Below are 20,879 nucleotides of genomic sequence, written 5' to 3'. Positions count from 1 at the left end.
CAAAGACAGTCGTCGACAATGAATGTACTTTGATGCGAATTCCAATGACATCAGCAGAAAACGTACAAATACATATAATGTATGGGATTTGAACCTGGGTTCAGAAGGTTACAAGTAACACGAGTCACAAAGTTCAAATGGGAACTTTAAACAGGCCAACACAACCCGAAGTTAATGAAATTATAGATATAGTTAGTAAAACTCATCAAAACAGGTACATAAAGTGTTATGACAGACAAACTGGAACTGCAGGTTATAAAAGGTGAAAGGTAAAAGGTGAAAGGCAGGTTTTGGTTCTCTTCACCCTCTCTTTTGCTCAAGGTCATCTGCCAGCATCTTGGAAATCAGCAAACATTGCCGCTTTACACAAAAAAGGTGCAAAAACAGATCCTTGCAACTACAGACCAATCAGCCTGCTCCAAATTATCAGCAAAGTCATGGAATCCATCATTGCTTCGGATATCAAATCCTTCCTCTTCTCCAATGGCTTGATCTCTGATCATCAATTTGGATTCAGACCAGGTCATTCTACTCTGGACATGTTGCTTCTGCAGTCTCAACAATGGATGGAGGTCCTCAATGCCAAACAGGAAATTAGAGCCATCTCCCTTGATATATCACGTGCCTTCGATACGGTCTGGCACCCCGCTCTGCTCACCAAACTCTCCTCCGATGGTATCCATGGAAATCTCCACGCATGGCTTGCTGACTTATTTTCTGGTCGCAGTCAACGTGTGGCCCTGAATGGATTTCCCTCTTCTCCCCTTCCTGTTCAGGCGGGAGTTCCTCAAGGCAGTGTTCTGGGCCCTGTTACTTTTCTTGTCTTAAGTTATGATCTCTCCGACTCTCTGGAAATCCTCTCTATCTCTTTGCTGATGACTCCACTCTCTGCCACTCCATACCTCATCCCTCAGATCAGCAGGCGGCAGCCTCCTCAATCTCTGCAGACCTGGATAAAATCACAGACTGGTCAAACAAGTGGAACATGTCTTTCAATCCTGACAAATCTCACACTCTTACTATGTCTCTCCGAAAAGACCGACTGGAAAACCCTCCCATCTACTTTCTGAACAATTCTCTTGAAGTTCTGTCACTCAAGCTTTTGGGTCTCACTATCTGCCATGATCTTTCCTGGGAAAAACCCATTTCCAAGTTGGCCTCCAAAGGCAGTCGCCGACTGGGCATCCTCCGTCGTGCCAAGTCCTTCCTTGGCACACCTGAGCTCCTCACCACATACAAGGCTTTCATCCACAGCTCAATGGAATACTGTTCCCCCCTCTGGGCTGGTGCTCCTGCCTCACACCTAGCTCGGCTTCACGCTGTTGAAACCAAAGCGTTCAGAATCATTGGAATCTCCCGCGATGAAGCTACCTCCGAGGGCCTTTCACTTACTCACCGCAGGCAGGTTGGTGGTCTTTCTGTCTTCTACCGACTCCTCTCCGGCCTTGCTCCTCCAGCTCTCTCTGGGCTCTGTCCCCCAAATATTCGTACAGGTCGCACAAGATCTGCCTGCAACCCTCTTATGGTTAAACTGCCAATATCAAGACTCTCTGCTCACCTTCACTCCTCTTTTCTCCCACCTCTGGAACAAACTCCCCCACTCCCTTCAATCCCACTCCTCCCTCCAGGTCTTTAAAACAGCTGTTCACCCCCATCTCTTATCTTCCCCCATCCAAAACCTTGATCTTTTCTACCCCCGCTAACTTCACCCCAAATCCACTTTTTTGAAATACCAACTTCTTTCCTGGAAGTCCTTGGTGTCCTTGTGTTTATACTTCTCCCACCCCCCCCCCCCCTTCCCACGACACCCGCCCCCCCAAGCCCTCTCCCTCCCACACATTCCCGATGTCCCTGCTCTCAATTGTTGTGTTTATGTGCTTCCCCTTCTCTCCCCATCTTGTCTACCGCTCCCTTTTTTATATAATGTGTTCGTTTGTCTGTTTGATTTGTTTGTGTGATAAATGTTAGCTCTTTCACGAGCCTCGATTCTGTATAACAAAAAAAAAAACAAAAAAAAAACATCTTCCCCCATCCAAAACCTTGATCTTTTCTACCCCCGTTATAACACCCCAAATCTGCCTCTTTCAATCCCCAACTTCTTTCCTGTAATTCCTATTAGTGTTCATTTGCTTTATACCGTGTACCCCTCCCTCCTCCCCCAGCCCTCCCCCTTCCACAGATCTACAGACATCACTGTTCTCTTCTGTTGTGCTTGTGTGATTTCCTCTCCCCCTGTTGTCTCTCGCTCCCTTCATTGTATGTTTTATGTCTGTACATGTTTTCATGTTAAATTTCTTAGCTCTTACACGAGCCTAGATTCTGTATACAAAAAAATTTTTTTATTTTTTATTTTATTTTATTGACAAACCTTGCATCGAGGCCAACATGGATGCAGCAAACCTATTTTTTCCTTACTTTGGCAATTGTCAAGTCTGGCGGTAGCTTAACGGTTAAGGTGATTGGCTTAATATTCTGAGTTCTAGCTCAGAACTAAAACTAAAACTAAATGTATTGTATCAAACTAAAAATAAGTTTAAATAACAATTATAATCTTTTTGTGAAATGCTGTATGCAATGTTCCTTATACAACAATTGGAATGATTAAAGAAAAATAAATAAATTAAAAACCGACTCAAATTCTTGGGTTTATAATTTATATGCAAAGATTCTTTGAAATTCCCATTGCCAATAATAACCATTTATTTCGTGCCATTAGGTGCATAGGGTTGCTGAGGCACTTTCATTGGCTAGAAGGCACAACCCTGGACGGGTCACCACTCCGACACAGGATACTCGAATGGCTCATTCTTCCCAGTAAGCTGGTAGTGATTTTGCCGACCTCAGAAGGATGACAGGCTGAGTCAAACCACACATGGTGTCATTTATGGCACAACAGGGAGCTAGAACTCAGAATATTAAGCCAATCACCTCAATCGTAAAGCTACCGCCAGACTTGACAATATTGCCAAAGTAAGGAAAAAAGAATGTTGAAGAACAATAACAATACAATATACTGTATAGCCACGAGTGGGCTGACGGTCATCTCTTGAGGTTGTAGTTCAGACCTCTACTGATTTGGTGGAACCCCCCCGATACGGAATCGAAAAATCTAAGACCGAGTGATCCTGCGGACCATCGAGTACAAGGGCTGTATCTGGTTTCAGAGCAATGGGTTGATTAATTAATGGACGAGTAGGGATCCAGGTAACTCCCTTTGCGCCCCTTGGAACTCCCATGATCCATCCATGGACTGTATCCCACGATTCATAAAACCTCCTCCCACCTTGGAACCCCCATGATCCAAAATCAAAGCACGAGCGATTGTGCGGGCTACTGTCTTGTATTCATGTGTCAAATTTCAGAACAATCAGCCGGGTGATAAGGGAGGAGGAGCAGAAACAGCAAAAAGTTAACGGACAGATCCGGATATCACGGCCCATTTTATAAGTTCATCTTTTCGAGAATTGAGATGAGATGACTGAACAAGAGGAAGAATGCATATTCATTCACAACCTTCAGACAGAATGGAACTCAAATATTGCAAAGGTTGTATAAAAAAAATAATTCTGGAAATTTACCCCCATTGATGCAGCGGCTATTACATCACCCTATAGAACATGTCCAAGTACTGCAAAATTGGAGGTTCATGGAAGTGACAAGAAGGCAATTTTTTCTAGTGTTCAAATACGTATATAATTCAATTTAAATACAATAAAAATTGTAAAATTAAATTAATTCTGGAATTTACTGCCATTGACAGTGTCTATTACACAATCCTATCTAACACATTACATTAGTTATTCATGTCTGTTGTTTGTACCCTTTATGACGTCCTCAAAAACTACGTTTCCTGTTTGGAATTATTTTCAATTTTTTTGACAGGGCGACAGAGTAAAAAATATATATGCCTCTGCGCATGTACGATTGGGACAAATTCAGAGCCAAAGTACCACTAAACTACAGGTTTGTATTCTGATTCATGTTCTGATTTGTGTTCAAAAGATAACATTCAATTTAAATTTAGTTGTTCATCCATCATAAACTGACGTTTGCGGACGGACGGCCAGACAGAAGTGAACCAATTGTTTAACCCGGCGTTTCGTGCACAGGGTAGTAAAGCGAATGAGTGGGAACAATACAAATCAGTGTGACCAACGATGGAGAAAAAGATGTACGAGGAAGAGTGATAATGAGCTTGTGTGTGGTATGGGGGGTGGTAAATACAACAACAACAACATGCATTTTAAAGGCCATTTTCCCTGCTAGAGCGGGGGTTAGCCTTGCGGTCCCCATGACAATCTTCTCCATTTTGCCCTATTTTCTGCATCTCTCCTTGTTAACCCCCTTGCCCGCATTTCTTCTTCCACCATCTTTAGCCAAGTCTTTCTCGGTCTTCCCAGTCTTCTACTTCCTTCTACATTCATTTCCATCACTCTTCTCAACCAGTCACTTTCATCCTTCCTCAACACGTGACCAAACCATCTCAACCTGTTCCTCTTCACAGCATCAATCACAGGCTCTATTTCCATCATCTTTCGCAATTCATCATTTGTCTTCCTCTCTCTCAACGATACTCCGCACATCCGTCGAACCATTCGCATTTCCACCCTTTCCAACCTTCGTTGCTGCTCTACGTTCATTACCCATGTCTCGCTCCCATAAATCATAACACTTCTCACACATGCAGCATACACCTTTCCCTTCAGCTTCAACGACACTCCCCTCATCATCAGCACGCCACTCAATTCCCGAAACTTCTTCCATGCACATCTCACTCGAGCAACCGTTGCCGAGTCTGATCCACCTTCTCCATTCAGCATGTCTCCGAGGGAGCAAAATGTTTTCACACCTTCCAGCTTCACGCCATCTCCAAGATCAAACTCAACATTTCCTCCATCTGCAGCTCCCTCTGTGCACACCTTACATTTGAATGTAGCTGCCACACTGGTTAATGACCCTCTCAGACCACTACATTTTTGATGAACCCACTCAGCGCACATTGTACACTGAATGGAGTTCACTCCGACACCCTTCCTACACACAGCACAGGGCCACTTCCCAGTTCTTTCCACCTCACCACATGCTTTGCCACTTGCCATCACCTTCGTCTTTCCGATATTCACCTTCAGACCTTTTGTCTCCATACATTCCTTCCACGTGTTCATCTTTTCTTTCAGTCCATCCATACTTTCCGCAATCAACACCAGATCATCTGCATATAACAACTCCCACGGTAAACCCTCCTTTACGTTCTGAGCCAGCACCTCCATCACAGCTACAAATAGTAGTGGACTCAGTACCGACCCCTGATGCACTCCCACCTTCACCTCAAACTCACCACTGTTCCCGTCCTTCGTCCTTACAGCTGTGCGCGCTCTTTTGTACATTGCCATCACTACTCTGATCAACCATTCCTCCACTCCTAACTTCCTCAATGCCCATGTCAATACTTTGCGTGGAACCCGATCGAATGCTTTCTCCAGATCAACAAACCCAAGAAACAACTTCTTCCTCTTCTCCATGTACTTCTCCTGCAACTGCCTCACAATGAAAAGCGCGTCTGTCATTCCTCTTCCTGGCATGAATCCAAACTGCATTTCGTCGATCTTCACTTTCTTCCTTATCCTCCTCTCCAACACCCTTTCCAATACCTTCATTCCATGCTCCAATAACTTTATCGCTCGGTACGAGCCACACTCCAGAGGGTCACCTTTCCCCTTGTATAGAGGGACGAGGGTACTCAGTTACCAATCCACTGGAATGCGGCCTTTTTTCACCACCAGATTACAGATCTCTGTCATTCTCTTCACACCCCAACTTCCTGCTGCCTTCAACATATCTCCCACAACTCCCGTCGGCCCTCCCGCTTTTCTACTCTTCATTGCTTTTATCGCTTCCTCAACTTCCTTCTCAGTTATCTTCTCTGCCGGTCCTAAAACTGGGTTACTCTCTATGTTGCCATCCCATTCATTCTTTGTATTCAACAGCATTTCCATATATCTTTTCCATCTTCCTTTAATTCCATCTGGGTCAACAACGATTTGTCCCACTTCATCCTTCAAGCAACTCAACCCCATCACATCATACCTCTCTTTCGCTATCTGCTTTGCAATCCTGAATACTGCTTTCTGACCCTTTTCCGAATCCAAGCGTTCTCCGAACATTTTCCTACATGCCTCCTGCGCCTTTGCTACCTCTTTCTTTGCAGCCTTCCTGGCTGCCTTATAACTTTCATGCTCTGCTGTTTCTGCTCCCGTACCCTTCGCCTTCTGCCACTCCTTGAACTTCTTCCTCTTCTCGTCAATCCTCTTTCCAACTTCATCATCCCACCACCATGTTTCCGAGTGCCTCGGTGGTCCTTTTGTCCATCCACATACCTCACCAACGGCTCCCAACAGACTAGCTTTCATTGACATCCAACCACTTTCAAGCTCAACCACATCATCCTCGACCCTACTCAGCCTCTCTTTTAATGCCTCCCTTACTGTCACCTCTTTCAACCTCCACACCTTCATTCTCGGTTGGTACTTCACCCGCCGAGCTCTCCTCGCACCTTTCACCCTTACGTCGCAGACAACCAAGTGGTGCTGTGAAACAGCTTCCTCCCCCGTGATCACATTTGTGTCCCGGAGGTGCCCCCTATCTCGCCTACGCACCATCAGGTAGTCAACGGTTGTCGTCGACCCACCTGACGTGTATGTAACAAGCTTATTATCCTCTTTCTGGAACTGAGTATTACAAATCAACAAATCAGCTCCATCAGCAAACTCCAAAATCCTTTCACCTTCTCCATTTCTCACACCATATCCGTAACCCCCATGAACTCCGTCAAAACCATCCATACTCCTTCCCACATGTCCATTTAGGTCTCCTCCTACCACAACAATTTCCTCATCTTTCACGTTTTCCATCAGCTTCTCTATCGCACACCAGAACTTGTCCTTCTCTTCATCGCTTCGACCAACCTGCGGAGCATATCCCGAGATGACGTTCACCAAGAGCTTTCCAATCATCATTTTCACCATCATCAACCTATCACTCACTCTAGTCACACTCACCACACTGTCTACAAACTCCTCAGAAAACAGGACACCAACACCATTCACGCCCTCCGAGCACCCTTGCCACACAAACTTGTATTTCTGTCCCTGCCTACCCTTCACCATTCTCACACCACTTCCCTTCCATCTCGTCTCTTGCACACAACATATGTCCACTCTTCTTCTGACCAATACTTCCACCACTTCTCCTGATCTCCCTGTCATTGTCCCTACATTCCATGTCCCAAACCTCAGAAACCGATCTCCAATTCGGGCTGTACCCTACCCACATGTAGTTGTAATTGTCATGGTTCTCTTTTTGAGGCAATGTTTTTATGGCCGGATGCCCTTCCTGACGCCAACCCTCTTAGTCGCCTCTTACGACACGCAGGCATACGGCGTACCTATTCTTATCCAGGGTACACACTGGGAAACGTTTAAAACATGGAAATTCTGGGGGGTGGGAAATTCTGGGGGATGGTAAATGTAAGAGGTAAAATGTAAGAGGGGGGGCTAAATTGGAGGGACATAAATCAGCTGGACTGGAAAGAGGTGAAAAAGAGGAGGGGAAGAACCCCCCCCCCCCCCAAAAAAAAAAACAAGAAAAAAACATCGAAGAATTGATCACTTAACCAACTAGATGGTATTCATAGAATACTTACCCTGCACAGTCAACTTGTTGCGAGCCAACTCTTCTGTTTTCCATGGAGCGGTTTCGGAGATAGTGGTGCAACTTTTTTCGATTTTTTCCAAGTTGACGTCTACCACATCACCGATGACGTTATAATTATCATTAAAAAATTATACAGGAGCCGCACATATTCTGAAAATTTCGTGTCCATCGGTCTAACAGTTGCAGAGGCATTTTTGTTTTATTCATACTGATCAGATCAAGCGTTGTACTTGTCGAATTATGACGTCATAATTAAGGCACCGATGACATCACCATCAACTCACCATTCCCCATGGTGAGTACTTGACAATGAGCCATGTTTCAAATTTTTTTTCCATTTAGCAGTTTGGGAGATAGAGGTGTAACGTTTTTCCAAGATGGCGTCCATACCACGTGACCTATGACGTCATAAATATGAATAAAAAAATTTATACAGGCGGAGGCGCTTCTATGGTAAACTTTCGTGTCAATCGGACCAACGGTTGCCGAGAAAATGAATTTTTAAAATGCAGACATGTATGGCACATGGCACATATATGCAACTGAATGCTTAACCCCGCCTTTCGCTTCGCGAGCGCTGGGTAATTAGTTGACTTTTGTTTTTCCCCTCTTCCTCCATGTCAAGGAAGGGTGTGGGGGACAAAATAAGATTTGGGCAATGTTGACATGACTACCTGTAGGTGTAACAGATCTTTATGCCATCTGCGCACCTCATCACTACCAAATCCTTTTCCCTTAACCATCTTTCTCCATATCTTCAACCCCTCAGTTTGGTCCGATGCTCGCTATCGCGTATCTTAACAGGGGACCAACACTCTCCACCCTCCACCCTCCACAGTTTCTTCTTGCCCTCATTCAACAGCCCACCACAACCATGATCCATCGCAGTTCACACCTATTCTCCTGTGTTTTGGCAGAGACACATCGCTCATCCTCGGCGATCTCTTTGTCCATAAGTTGCAACTTGCTTTGCCTTTGCTCGGCTGTCTCCTGTCCAAACAGCTTACTTGTAACACCTTTCAGTGAAAACATGCGCACCATCTGCAGGGAACATAACAAAAAAAAAAAACCACATAGAAACATTCACTTCTCAAAATAAGTTGTAGACCATATGAACCACTGAACCAACTCATGGACCTGCATGAGGTCCACGCTCATTGAATAAAACTCTTCACTTCGATCAGTTTAATTTGCAGAAAAACTAATGCAACCTCCACCCCCTTCCCCCAATGAAGGTTATCCATATGGACCTGCTTACCCCAGTGGAGAGCTCTTCACGTTGCTGCTTCTTTGCAAGAAGTGCGTATTGTAGCTGTTCCAACTCATACTGCAACAATTCATGCTTGCTGCACACCGAGCTGGACATGCGCAAAAACACAAGTTTCAAATAATTAACATGATCTCAAAAGCAATTGGGTTGGCCTGTCTGGTTGTCCTATCTGAGCACTGAGCTGATGATGCTTGGATCAATTGTCACATATCCCATATACCAATGACTTATCCATTGCAATTCATGTCAAAGTACAAATATACAAATATATATATATATATATATATATATATATATATATATATATATATATATATATATATATATATATATATATATAAATATAACTTAGGTGCAAAAGGATGGAGGTGCAAATTTATATATTTATGAGAAACCACACTGAATTGTCATCTGAAAAGGTTAAAGATCATCACCATTTGCACGTTTAAGAAATGCTCACAAATTAAATAACTCTTCAAACTGCTTCATGAGGTTTTGTGGTCCATGTATTTGTCAATCTACTTTGAGGAAATTTTATTTATTTATTTTATTTTTTAAATGCAGTGCCCTTGCAATTCATGTCAACGTACAAATATATATATATATATATATATAAATATATATTACGTGCTCCTCCCCAAACGTGCTGTTACGTGCTCCTCCCCAAACCCCGGTCACGGTGTACCTCCGAGCCCCGAAAGGAGTCACGGCAGAAAGATGTGTTATTCTGTGTGTCAATGATCAATGGTGAAACCACACCAACCAATTGTTACCAAAAAACAAATATTGTATTAATGTCACACAAGAATAACAGCGCAAGTACACTATTAATCAATTGCACAACAAATATTATATCATTCCTATGATGGTACCATCAGTTTCTTACTCAATAACTCACTGTGCTCCAAGTGAGCGAAAAGTACATTCCCAAAGTCACTGTCCCGGCACCAAGCCAAAGTTGATCCACGCTCCGGTGATCGCAAGAAAAAGGTCGTATCGAGACCAGAATCCAAGTCGGCTGACAGTCAACGCTGCCAAAGAGGCGCAAAGGTGCACCCAAAAGGCGACTGGGAAATCACACCTTCGGGTATGAACGTTCAGCGGCTCCCAAATGGAGAACCACAAATTCCCAATCGAAATCCACGTTACACTCGCAAACCAGGCTAACAGCTGGGTGCGGTGAAATGGCTGGAGCGATGCGAAATGGCAGGAGCGAGGCGAAATGGCGGGCGGGCCTGTAATGGAGGCATACCTGCTCTCCAACTATTCTCTTCGGAATCAATAGCAAAACCCGACACGCAGGTTTATCTGTCACAGCGATAACCACTCTGTCACAAGAATCCCTTTCCCAGGAAACCCAAAGTTCGCTCTTGACCCCCGTTCGCCAGCGCCTCCTCGAGACCTCAAAGCAACTCGGCTTATCTTCCCGATCTCGCTTGCTCCGCTTTTTTCCCTCCTCTTCTTCCTCCAGTTTCTCCCGATCCGGTTTCCGGTTTCTTTTAAAACACTAATTTTCACACAACCATTCTCCATACACCTGTCGTTGCACACCTGTGCAATCACACCTGGTGCCACTTGCACCCTCCTTCCTTCCTGGACCATTTGGTCAGCACAATACACATCACTATCACTCAAACACTGCTCCATACACCTGTCCAGTTGCACACCTGTGCAATCACAATACAACTCACAATCGCGATCAGTTACTCATACCCTGCTCAATACACTTTCGATCCTCACACACACGGCATCATCTCATCTAACTACTCCCCTCTGGAACTTGCGCTTCCCAGTCGTCCCTTTAAACTATTGCGCTCCCTCGTCATTATAATCCACACTAATCTACCTGCGTCCCCACTACAGGTATCATTGTCACTACCTAATCTTACCGTTACCTAAGGTCACCTTCTAGGTCCCTACACACTATATCCTAACCCTCCCGGGCTAGTTTTCACTGCCATAAACCCCATAACTAGTGCTCCTTTGCCCCCGCTGTGAGAGATGGCAGAGTTGCCATCCCATCACATCGGGTATCTTCTACTATCAATTTTGCACACCAAATTCCAGCCAATCACTACCAATCATCACTCTGCCAATCCTTTGCCAATCATCAAATTTTGTTTTTCTAATTTCAGGGTCAAAACACTATCCTCATCATCACAGTCTACTCACTTGGGCCTCTCGGTGCGCCAATTCATCTCCAAAGCCCGGCTTCGTAAAGCCGAGCAATGAATGCGGGTTGCTTGGTGCCGGCGGTTGGATACGTCCGGCATTCGGTGCAGGGAAGGACGCTTACCCGGGCCGAGATCCCACGCACCATCTCGGCACAGAGCCATCCAATGGCCCGATCTCGACCTGCCGGAACGCCTCAACAAAAAGGGGTCGCCATGACGACCCTTCCTATCGGGCTGCCCGCTCCGCCTAGTGGAGCACAGACGCGGCCGTTCAATCCGCGGCCCGGCGTGGATCTCGCACGGCGGTTCTTTCGAAAACGCCGCGGATCCCCGCGGCACGCAAAGCTGCCCGGTTCACACCGAAGGCCCGATTCGGCTATACGTCGCTCTAACCGCTAACCCGGTTACCGTCGATGCTTCACCTGCATGCTCACACCCCGCAGCCCGTTCCTTGCTCATCCATCCAGCCGTCTCCATGCTCTTTGTCATTGCACCTTCCCTGACACACCCAGGTACACTCATTCCGCTTACAGACTTGGTCACACACCTGACCACCACACACCTTTGCACACACTCGTCGTTCGCACACCTCACCAACACACCTCTTCGTGCCCCCTCCTCGGTCACCTCCTCTGTGACAACCACAGGTGTGCTCTCACTTGCACACCCAACCACGTGCCTCACTACCAATTCCAGTGTGCATTCCCACACACGCTCTACCATTCCAGGTGTGCATCCTTACATTCCAGGTGTACATCCTCTCTCACCTGCCACAACCAACTCACGCTCCGTGTCACTCTCACTACTCTCACCTCCACACTCGGTCGCGCACTCACCCTTACTTTTGACAGCGCACTCTTTCCTCATGCACCCGTCCGTTACACACCTTTCTCGCGCATCCTCTTGCGCACACTCTCCCGTTACACCCTCTGTAACACTCACCACAGGTGTGCATTCTCTTGTTACATCCTCTGTAACACTCCCCATCCCGCGCTTCCATGTGCCCCCTCGCACACGCGCTACGACCAACTCACTCTCGACAGCACACTCACTCCTTGGCGCGCACTTTTTCCTCACACACCCCAGAGTCGGACATTCTCGCACACCTCCTCTTTCGCACACCGTACCCGTCACACACTTCACCAGTGGCCTCTCACGAACACCCGGATCCAAATCAACCCCCAAGCTGACTGAAGCTTCTCTCATACCATATACATTGCCGATTATATCGCCACTCACCTTGGCACCTCGTCTCCGCACCTCCTTCGCCACCTGCAAACTCTTTATTTAGTCAGTGAGCACATCATCACGATTTGAGCACCGACTTTGTACATATTCCATCACCTCCTCCTTTATCTCCCTCTTAGTTTCCCTCCGTCTCTTCTTAATTTCACTCACCCCTTCTTCCACCTCCTTTAACTTTTGCTTCACCTCTTTTATTTCCCGGTGCGTCTCCTCTATTTCGTCCTCTAAAGCCACCTTGACCGTTTCTATGTGGTCCTTTGTGGTTTAATCGTCACCTCCTGGTCCTTTGTCTCCATTACCTCCGTCACCTCGTCCAACCTCGTTGTCAGTCCCTCACGTACCATCTGACATTCCTTCTGTGTCGCTATTAATTCGTTCTTGATTTCTTTTTGTGTCACTTTTAACCCTCCTAGTACCGCAGTGTTCCTTTGTACCTGCTCCACTAACTCCGTCTGTCCCACCGTCAGCTGTTCCACCTCCTGCGTCAGACCCTCTATGCCCCCTTGTAACCTAGCCGTTCCATTTCTCACCTCTTTCTCCATACGCTTCTCACCTCGCTTTACCTCCTCGCGTACCCCCGAGACCTCCTCGCTTACACCTCGTCGTATTTCCTCCTTCATTTCTCCCATCTCTTTAGTAGATGCCGCCCTCATCTGCTCTAATTCATCCCTCTGAGCATCCAGTTTACCTTCTAACCCGATTTTCACCTCCTCTATCTGGTTCCCCATCCGTTTGATTTCCCGGGCGGATTGCTCCCCTACTTCCCGCAATTTGTCGTCCATTGTGTTTTCTAACCCCCTTAACCCATTTTTCACCTCTTTTATCCCGTTGTCTAACCCCTCAAATTTACTGTCCAACCGTTCACCGGTACCCTTCGCTTCGTCCCTCATTGCTCCCATTTGGTCCTCCAATCGCTCACTATCAGCCCTCGCTTCGTCCCTCAATCGCTCACTATCAGCCCTCACTTCGTCCCTTATTCGCTCACCCATTTTGTCCATAAGCACCCATTTGTAGCAAAAAAAGGTTCGAATCCACCGGTGCTGCTACGGTCACGGGCGCCGCTAAATTTGGTGCCGCTACACCCGCGTACGCGAGGACGCCATTTTGCGCGCCTGACACCTCCTCAACCACCTCCTCATTGCTCTCCTCCATTTCTTCCCTCTGATTCTGGGTTACCCCTAACCCCTCTTCTAGTTCCCCCACCGGCATCCGATCGCCTTGACTAGCCATGGCGCGATTTCAAAGTTCGGTTTTTTTTTTCGAAAACAAAACAAATTTCGGCCACTCCAAATTTTGACCAAATTTTTTCTAGATGTTTTTTTTTTTTAATTTGGTTCGGGCCTAGTATCCCACTCCCAGACACCAATTGTTACGGACCGCGGATAAGATGTTGATTTGCCGAGCGGATGGCGCCACAGCCCTAACAGTTACCCAGACTAACCCGATTCCTGAACGTTGGCCAAAATCGCGCCACAGATATTCAATGGGGAAAAGACTAAAGCGAAGGATGTGAAGAAGAAGAAAGACAAAGGGTAAGGAATACAAATATAATTTATTTACTATTTACAACCAAAAGAAACCAAGGAGAAGGATAATAAAATAAAGACAGAAGGAATCAAGGAGACACAGTGCAAATATTAACTTATACAAGCTTACTTATACCCAGGGACAAGACAAAAGACAGACTACAAGCACACTTACACGGGGGATGATGACAGGAATGGCAGGAGGTGGATGGCTGGAGGGAGCGGAAGGTTCAGCTGGAACCGCAGCACGGTCGGGTCGGGGATGAGCAGCCGCCGCCCTTTCTCGATCGGCGCGTTTAGCAGCCGCCATTCCTTCGCGGCCCCGCTCGAAACTGCCGTCAAGGCCCCGAAGCTGCTGTGGCTGAAGCTGCTGTGGCTGAAGCTGCTGTGGCTGAAGCTGCTGTGGCTGAAGCTGCTGCGTGCCGCTGCTCTTTCAGGGATTCCTCCGCCTCATGCGCCGCGTGCTCTCCACCGGTTCATCTGCCTTCTCTCTCGTATCTCGTGGGGGCGTTGCGTGACGGGTTCTCTCCCTGACGCATCTGCTCGTGGGGATCCCTTACTCAACTCCGTAAGCAGTCCCTCGCTCCTTTTTTTATTGCCCTCCCCGGAATCAAGCCGCGGGCTACGAGGGCATGCCTACCGGTTCGCTCACCGCGGTGCTGATTGGTGGTTAAGGGCTCTCTGACTCCAACTTTTGATGACGATGAGGTGCCACGCCTTTCTTCCCCGAACAGAGCACATGCTTAATGGCGGCAATTGCAGACAACAGCCAAATGCAGTTGGCAATTGACGAAAGGGGGGTTGGAAGGGAATCTACCTTATTTCACTTGGTGCAATGGAGTATTTCAATTAATGGAAGACACAGCCTTACACTAATACACATAAGGATATAAACTACTGAACAGGGATATATGGTGTCCTTCGTGTATGCTTTATGGAATTAACTAAGGGAACGCCCTTTGACCTTTATACAACACTGGAGTAAGGAGGGCGATATTTTACAACAATTTACACAACAACAACAACAACAAAAAAAAAACATTCTCATATCCACAACAGTATATACATATATATATATATACATACGTATATACATATATATATATATATAGATATATAGATATATATATTGTTACAGACGCGGTTGTGGATGTTAGTTTACCGAGCGGTTTGGTATGACCACGTCTGCACAAGTTACCCGATTATGCTCGAACGTTGACTAGTCGCGCTACGCTAGATCAATGAAGGAAAAGGACACAACGGCTGGGATTCAAAGGACACGACACCAGGGATACGGTTCTCAAGACCCCCGGAGGAGGTTATATTCGTTCGGAAGGTTAGATTACAACTACAAGAGGGACAGCATGGAAAGACAAGCACTTAGACACACTCTTATATTAACCCCAACAGACGACAGATAAACGGGACAAAAGGCTGACTCACACGGGGATTGATGGCAAGGAAAGGCAGGCAGTCGATGGCTCCAGGTGCACCTGGGCTCAGGGCAGAATCGACCCGGTTCGGTCCGGTCCAAAGATGCGGGGAGGTATCGTCGCGCTGGGGGTGGCGGTGGCTTCCTCTGCTCTCCGTAGTTCAGGCGCATCTGACGTCACATCCGGTAAGTCGCCGCGTATATCCGGCGGGGAGTGACACGCCCTCGGCTCGTTAGCTCCGCCCCAGATGGAATCGGCCCGTTGCTTCTCATTGGGTGCGTGCGGGGGGGTTACCGGCTCCGCCCTTGACGAGGGGCTGACAGGGAGCCCCTTCGTGGTAACCCCGTCGGAGCGCATGGTCATGGCGGCTAACCGAGCCGGAGTGAGGACGCACACTCCCCGCACGCCGCGCCCCTCTGTTGTTGTAGTTGTTGTTGTAATTGTTGTTGTAGTTGTAGTTGTTGTTGTTGTTGTTGTTTGGGGAAGAAGACGGGAGGAGGCATGGGAAGGTCCTAAACTCACTACTGGTGCCATATAATCACATTCTGGTGCAACGAAGAGTCAGGATTAATGGAAACGAGTCCTTAACTGACATAGACTAAGAATAACTAGCAAGATGTCCGAAAGTTGTCTACGTGAGATGCGGTGGACCTGGGCACGACATTTAATGGGGGAAAAAGGGGAAGGTCGGTTCTACCGAGTGTTATTTACAGGCAATGGGACTAGGGAATGGGGGATTGGGGATAGTTGGGGAGTATTGGGGAAATAGGGGAATATTTACAAGCGGATATGGAGGCCAAATTCCATATTCGCAACATTGCACCCTTCTCTACCCTCGGGGCGTCCCGACCCGATAAATTTTTACCTAGTTTAGTGTGGCACTCAGATGTAGTTCCCACTACTATTAACTCTACCCTGAGTGCGACAGTTTTACAGATATTCACAAATGAGTAAATATTTCCCCCTGCGACGTTGCACCCTTCTCCTCTCAGAAACACACCCACAGGATAACCGAATCGCGGAAAGAATTCGCAAACTAAACATACAGCCGGTAGGGAGCATTATTTACAAGACTACGCTGATATTTACACTACGATCCAGGACCTGTTTTTGGAGGGACACATGCAGATGTTATGCATAGAGAGCGCACGCATGCCAGCATCGATACACCAACCCACGAGTGCTCTGTGGCCTACGGCCTTTAATAATGTGCAGAGCACCCCTTCCAAGCATCAAAAGCACCACCCCATCACACAGTGAGCACCATCCGGTGCACCAATAAAGTGTCTATAAATCACCGGTGGTGTCGCAGCCGGCCGATGTTCTGCCGCTGGTCTTGCCTTCATTTGGTGCACTTGGCCTTCTTACTTCTTTAAAAAATCAAGAAAGGCGCCAACCGCGTCCATTTCTGTATTGTGGCCGTCAGGGGCCAACTAAGAGTGGTTCACCTGTTTGGCATAGGTGCCACGTTGACCCATAGGTCCTTCCACAGGTGGTGCTTGGCCGCAAAAGAACTGCGGTCCATTGTGGGTGGCCACAAACATTGCGGTCCATATGGTGTATCGATCCAAGCAGCAAGCAGCGAAAGTGCAGGCCCACAACTGCGGAGCCAGCACCTCTCTCTCCTCTCTCTCTCTGCCCCAAAGCCAGATCCTCGGAGGTGGGAGACAAAAGAAGCAGACAAGTGAGTAAGGTGGTAAGGGCGCAAAAGTGCACGCAATGTAAGGTAATGCACACTGGGGGCACATGGGAACCAGGTGAGACAGGTACGTTCCTACCGTACGCCCCCCCCCACCAGGTAACCTACATGGCCCCTCCCTTACCCCTTACTGTATCCACAAAACACAACACTACCCATAAACATCTATTTTACAAATCAACAAACATCCCTACTGTCTTCCCCGTTCCTCCCATAGACCAAATTCGTCTTCTCTCCCTCCTAACCAATCAAATTTGCCATTTTCAACTCTCATCAAAATTTGCCATCTCCAACTGAACATCATAATTTGCTATCACCAATTCATCATCAGTCCCTCCTAGGGAGGGAGAGATGGAATCACCCCAATGTCTCATCCACGTCGTGATGCGTCTCACCAATCCACAGCAATCTCATTTCCTGCAACAAAACAAAGAAAACACAGGTGTGGAGTCATCATCATCACCACAGGTAAGTGGCTGCGTATGGTGCGACAGGTTCATCAATCCTAACTATTTCCTAAGTGACTTTAACAACTTTACACTACCCGGGGTCTTTCTCCGGCCAAACCATTGGCCCTCTTACACTATGGGTTCTAAAAACCAATTCCCATTGGCCAAACTGTGGTGCTTTTCAATTTGGGGTCTCACTCCCCCGATTCATCTCCCGGTGCCCTCGCACAATTTCTGGGCTGCGACGTGAAGCTCTCCTAGCCGGTCTACCCACCTGCACACCTCCACCACTGCAGTTGCCTCCGAGCTTACCTGCTCCTTACCCTAACCTAACTACCTGGGGAAGGCCCTCTGGCGCTCTCCCCACTCGGTGCCCTCTCTGGCACTGGGCTACCCGGGTCCGTCCTCCGGATCCTCGGGCCCCATCCACAACTACTGGCTCCCAGAGCCCACCTGCGGCCTCACCTGGCCGACATCCTCACAGTGGTGGAGTGCCCAACCAACTACACACACTAACAGGCTACACGCCCAGCCATTTCCACAACACTAATGCACCCATCCACAATACCATTCTGCAACCGCACCACAAATGCCAATATCCAACCACAATTTACCTATACCCTCTACCTAACACTTGCACTACCCGCCCCGGGTACTCGTGAAAGGGGTCCACTCTTCCCCCATCCACACCTTCGCACCATGCACACCACTCCGTACCACTTACTCCAACTCTCTCCACACACCTGTACTTGCACACCTGTGCTCTCACTCTTGGTGCCGCCTGCACCCTTCTCTCCCCAAGCGCATTCGCGCTGATCCACAACACTCATTACTCACACACTGCTCCACACACCTGTCCAGTTGCACACCTGTGCAATCACACCTGTTCAATTCTCACACACACGGCATCATCTCAGCTAACTACTCCCCTCTGAAACTTGCGCTTCCCAGTCGTCCCTTTAAACTATTGCGCTCCCTCGTCATTATCATCCACACTAATCTACCTGCGTCCCCACTACAGGTATCAGTCACTAACTAAACTTAACGTTACCTACTGTCATCTTCGCTAGATCCCTACTAATAACCGAACCCACCCGGGCTAGTTTCCACTGCCATCAACCCCATAAGCTATTGCTCCTTTGCCCCCCCTCTGGGAAGGGTGGCAGGGATGCCCCCCTTACCCACCGGGCCCATCGCTCACTACCAATTTTGCACATCAAATTTCAACAAATTAAAAATTTGCCAATCATCTGCCAATCACTGTACCATTACCAATCATCACTCTGCCAATCCTTTGCCAATCATCAAATTTTGTTTTTCTCTAATTTCGGGGCCAAAACACTAACCTCATCACCCAGTCTACTCACTAATACCTCTCGGTGCGCCAATTCCTGTCCAAAGCCCGGCTTCGTAAAGCCAAGCCATGAATGCGGGTTGTTCTGTGCCAGCGGCTGGATGCGTCCGGCACTCGGTGCAGGGACGGGGGCTTACCCGGGCCGAGATCCCATGCACCATCTCGGCGTGGAGCCATCCCATGGCTCGATCTCGACCTGCCGGAATGCCTCAACAGAAAGTGGTCGCCATGACGACCCTTCCTATCCAGCCGCCCGCTCCACCTATTGGAGCACAGACGCGGCCGTTCAAAGCGAGGCCCAGCGTGGATCGCGCACGGCGGTCCTTTCGAACCCGCCGTGGCTCGGATCCCCGCTGGTTCTCGCGGCACGCGAAGCCCGGCACGCACCGAGGGCCCGATTCGGCTACAAGTCGTTCTAAACTCTACCCCGTCTAACGTCGATGCTTCACCTGGACGCTTACACCCCGCAGCCCGTTCCTTGCTCACACATCCAGCCGTGCCCATGCTCCTCGTACCTTTCCTTACACACCCAGGTAACCTCATTGCACTCACAGCCTTGGTCACACACCTGACCACCGAACACCTTGGCACACATTCGTCGCTCGCACACCTCACCAATACACCTCTTCGCGCCCCCTCCTCTGTCACCTCCTCTGTGACAATCACAGGTGTGCTCTCATTCGCACACCCAAGCACGTGCCTCACCACCAACTCCAGCGTGCATTCCCACTCACGCTCTACCATTCCAGGTGTGCATCCTTCCATCCCAGGTGTACATCCTCGCTCACCTGTCACAACCAACTCACTCTCCTTGTCACTCTCACTACTCTCACCTCCATTCTTGACAGCGCACTCACCCTTACTCTTGACAGCGCACTCTTTCCTCATGCACCTGTCCGTCACACACCTTTCTCGCGCACACTCTCCCGTTACACCCTCTGTAACACTCACCACAGGTGTGCATTCTTCCTTGCCCTTGACAGCGCACTCTTTCCCCATGCACCTGTCCGTCACACACCTTTCTCGCGCACACTCTCCCGTCACACCCTCTGTAACACTTACCACACCGCGCTTCCATGTGCTCCCTCGCACACACGCCACGACCGACTCACTCTCGCCAGCACCCTCACTCCTTGGCACACACTTTTTCCTCACACACCCCAGAGTCGGACTTTCTTGCACACCTCCTTTTTCGCACACCAGACCTGTCGCACACTTCACCCACGGCCTCTCACGAACACCCGGGTCCATCTCGACCCCCAAGCTTCTTAAATCCCCTGGCGCATCATACGCACGACCATATTGGTCACCACTTACACCGGGTCCTCTTCCTCTTCGCTTCTCCTCCATCACCTGCGAATTCCTCATCCGGTTAATGAGCACATCATCACGATCCAAACACAGACTTTGGACCAATTCTTTTATCTCCTCTTTTATCTCCTTCTTATCCTCTCTCCGTCGCTTCTTAATTTCGCTCACCCCTTCTTCCACTTCTTCTAATTTCTGCTTCACCTCCTTTATTCCCCGGTACGTCTCCTCAAGCTCGTCCTCCAAGGCTACCTTGACCGTTTCCATGTGCGTCCTCACCTGCCGGTCCTTCGTCTCCATTACCTCTATCACCTCGTCCAACCTCGTTGTCAGTCCCTCACGTACCATCTGACATTCCCTCTTCGTCGCTACCAAGTCATCTTTTAGTTCTCTCTGTGTCGCTTTTAAACCTCCTAATACCGCAGTGTTCCTTTGAACCTGCTCCGTTACTTCTTTTTGTCCCTCCGTCAGCTGTTCCACCTCCTGCGTCAGGTCCTCTATGCCCCCTTGCAATTTTATAGTCCCCTTTCTCACCTCCTTCTCCATGTGCTCCTTACAGTGCCTCACCTCCTCGCGCACTCCTCCGACCTCCTCACTCACCCCTCTTCTGATCTCCTCTCCCATCACTTGCATCTCCTGCCCAGATGCCACCCTCATCTGCTCCATTTCCTCCCTGTGAGCATCCAGTTTGGTTTCTACCCCCATTCT

At 48.2% G+C, this 20,879-nt stretch overlaps 2 protein-coding genes across 3 annotated transcripts in view; one reads left to right on the top strand and one right to left on the bottom strand.

Annotated features, from left to right (window-relative positions):
- The window catches only part of FAXDC2 (fatty acid hydroxylase domain containing 2), an 881,086-nt gene that overhangs the window by 551,557 nt on the left and 308,650 nt on the right, over positions 1-20,879 (top strand). The gene's annotated exons all lie outside the window — the stretch shown is intronic.
- Positions 1-20,879, bottom strand: part of LOC137437506 (sorting nexin-4) — a 76,955-nt gene that overhangs the window by 4,621 nt on the left and 51,455 nt on the right. The window contains exons 10-11 of the mRNA XM_078771097.1: positions 8,972-9,071; positions 8,609-8,754 (exon numbers count right to left, since the gene is read on the bottom strand). Coding sequence (XP_078627223.1) covers positions 8,609-8,754; positions 8,972-9,071 — 246 coding nt within the window. The remainder of the gene's footprint in view (positions 1-8,608; positions 8,755-8,971; positions 9,072-20,879) is intronic.

The sequence above is a fragment of the Myxine glutinosa genome, chromosome 1 (assembly GCF_964187855.1).
Source record: "Myxine glutinosa chromosome 1, kmMyxGlut1.1, whole genome shotgun sequence".
Lineage (NCBI taxonomy): Eukaryota > Metazoa > Chordata > Myxini > Myxiniformes > Myxinidae > Myxine > Myxine glutinosa.
This window is presented reverse-complemented; position numbering and strand designations above follow the sequence as displayed.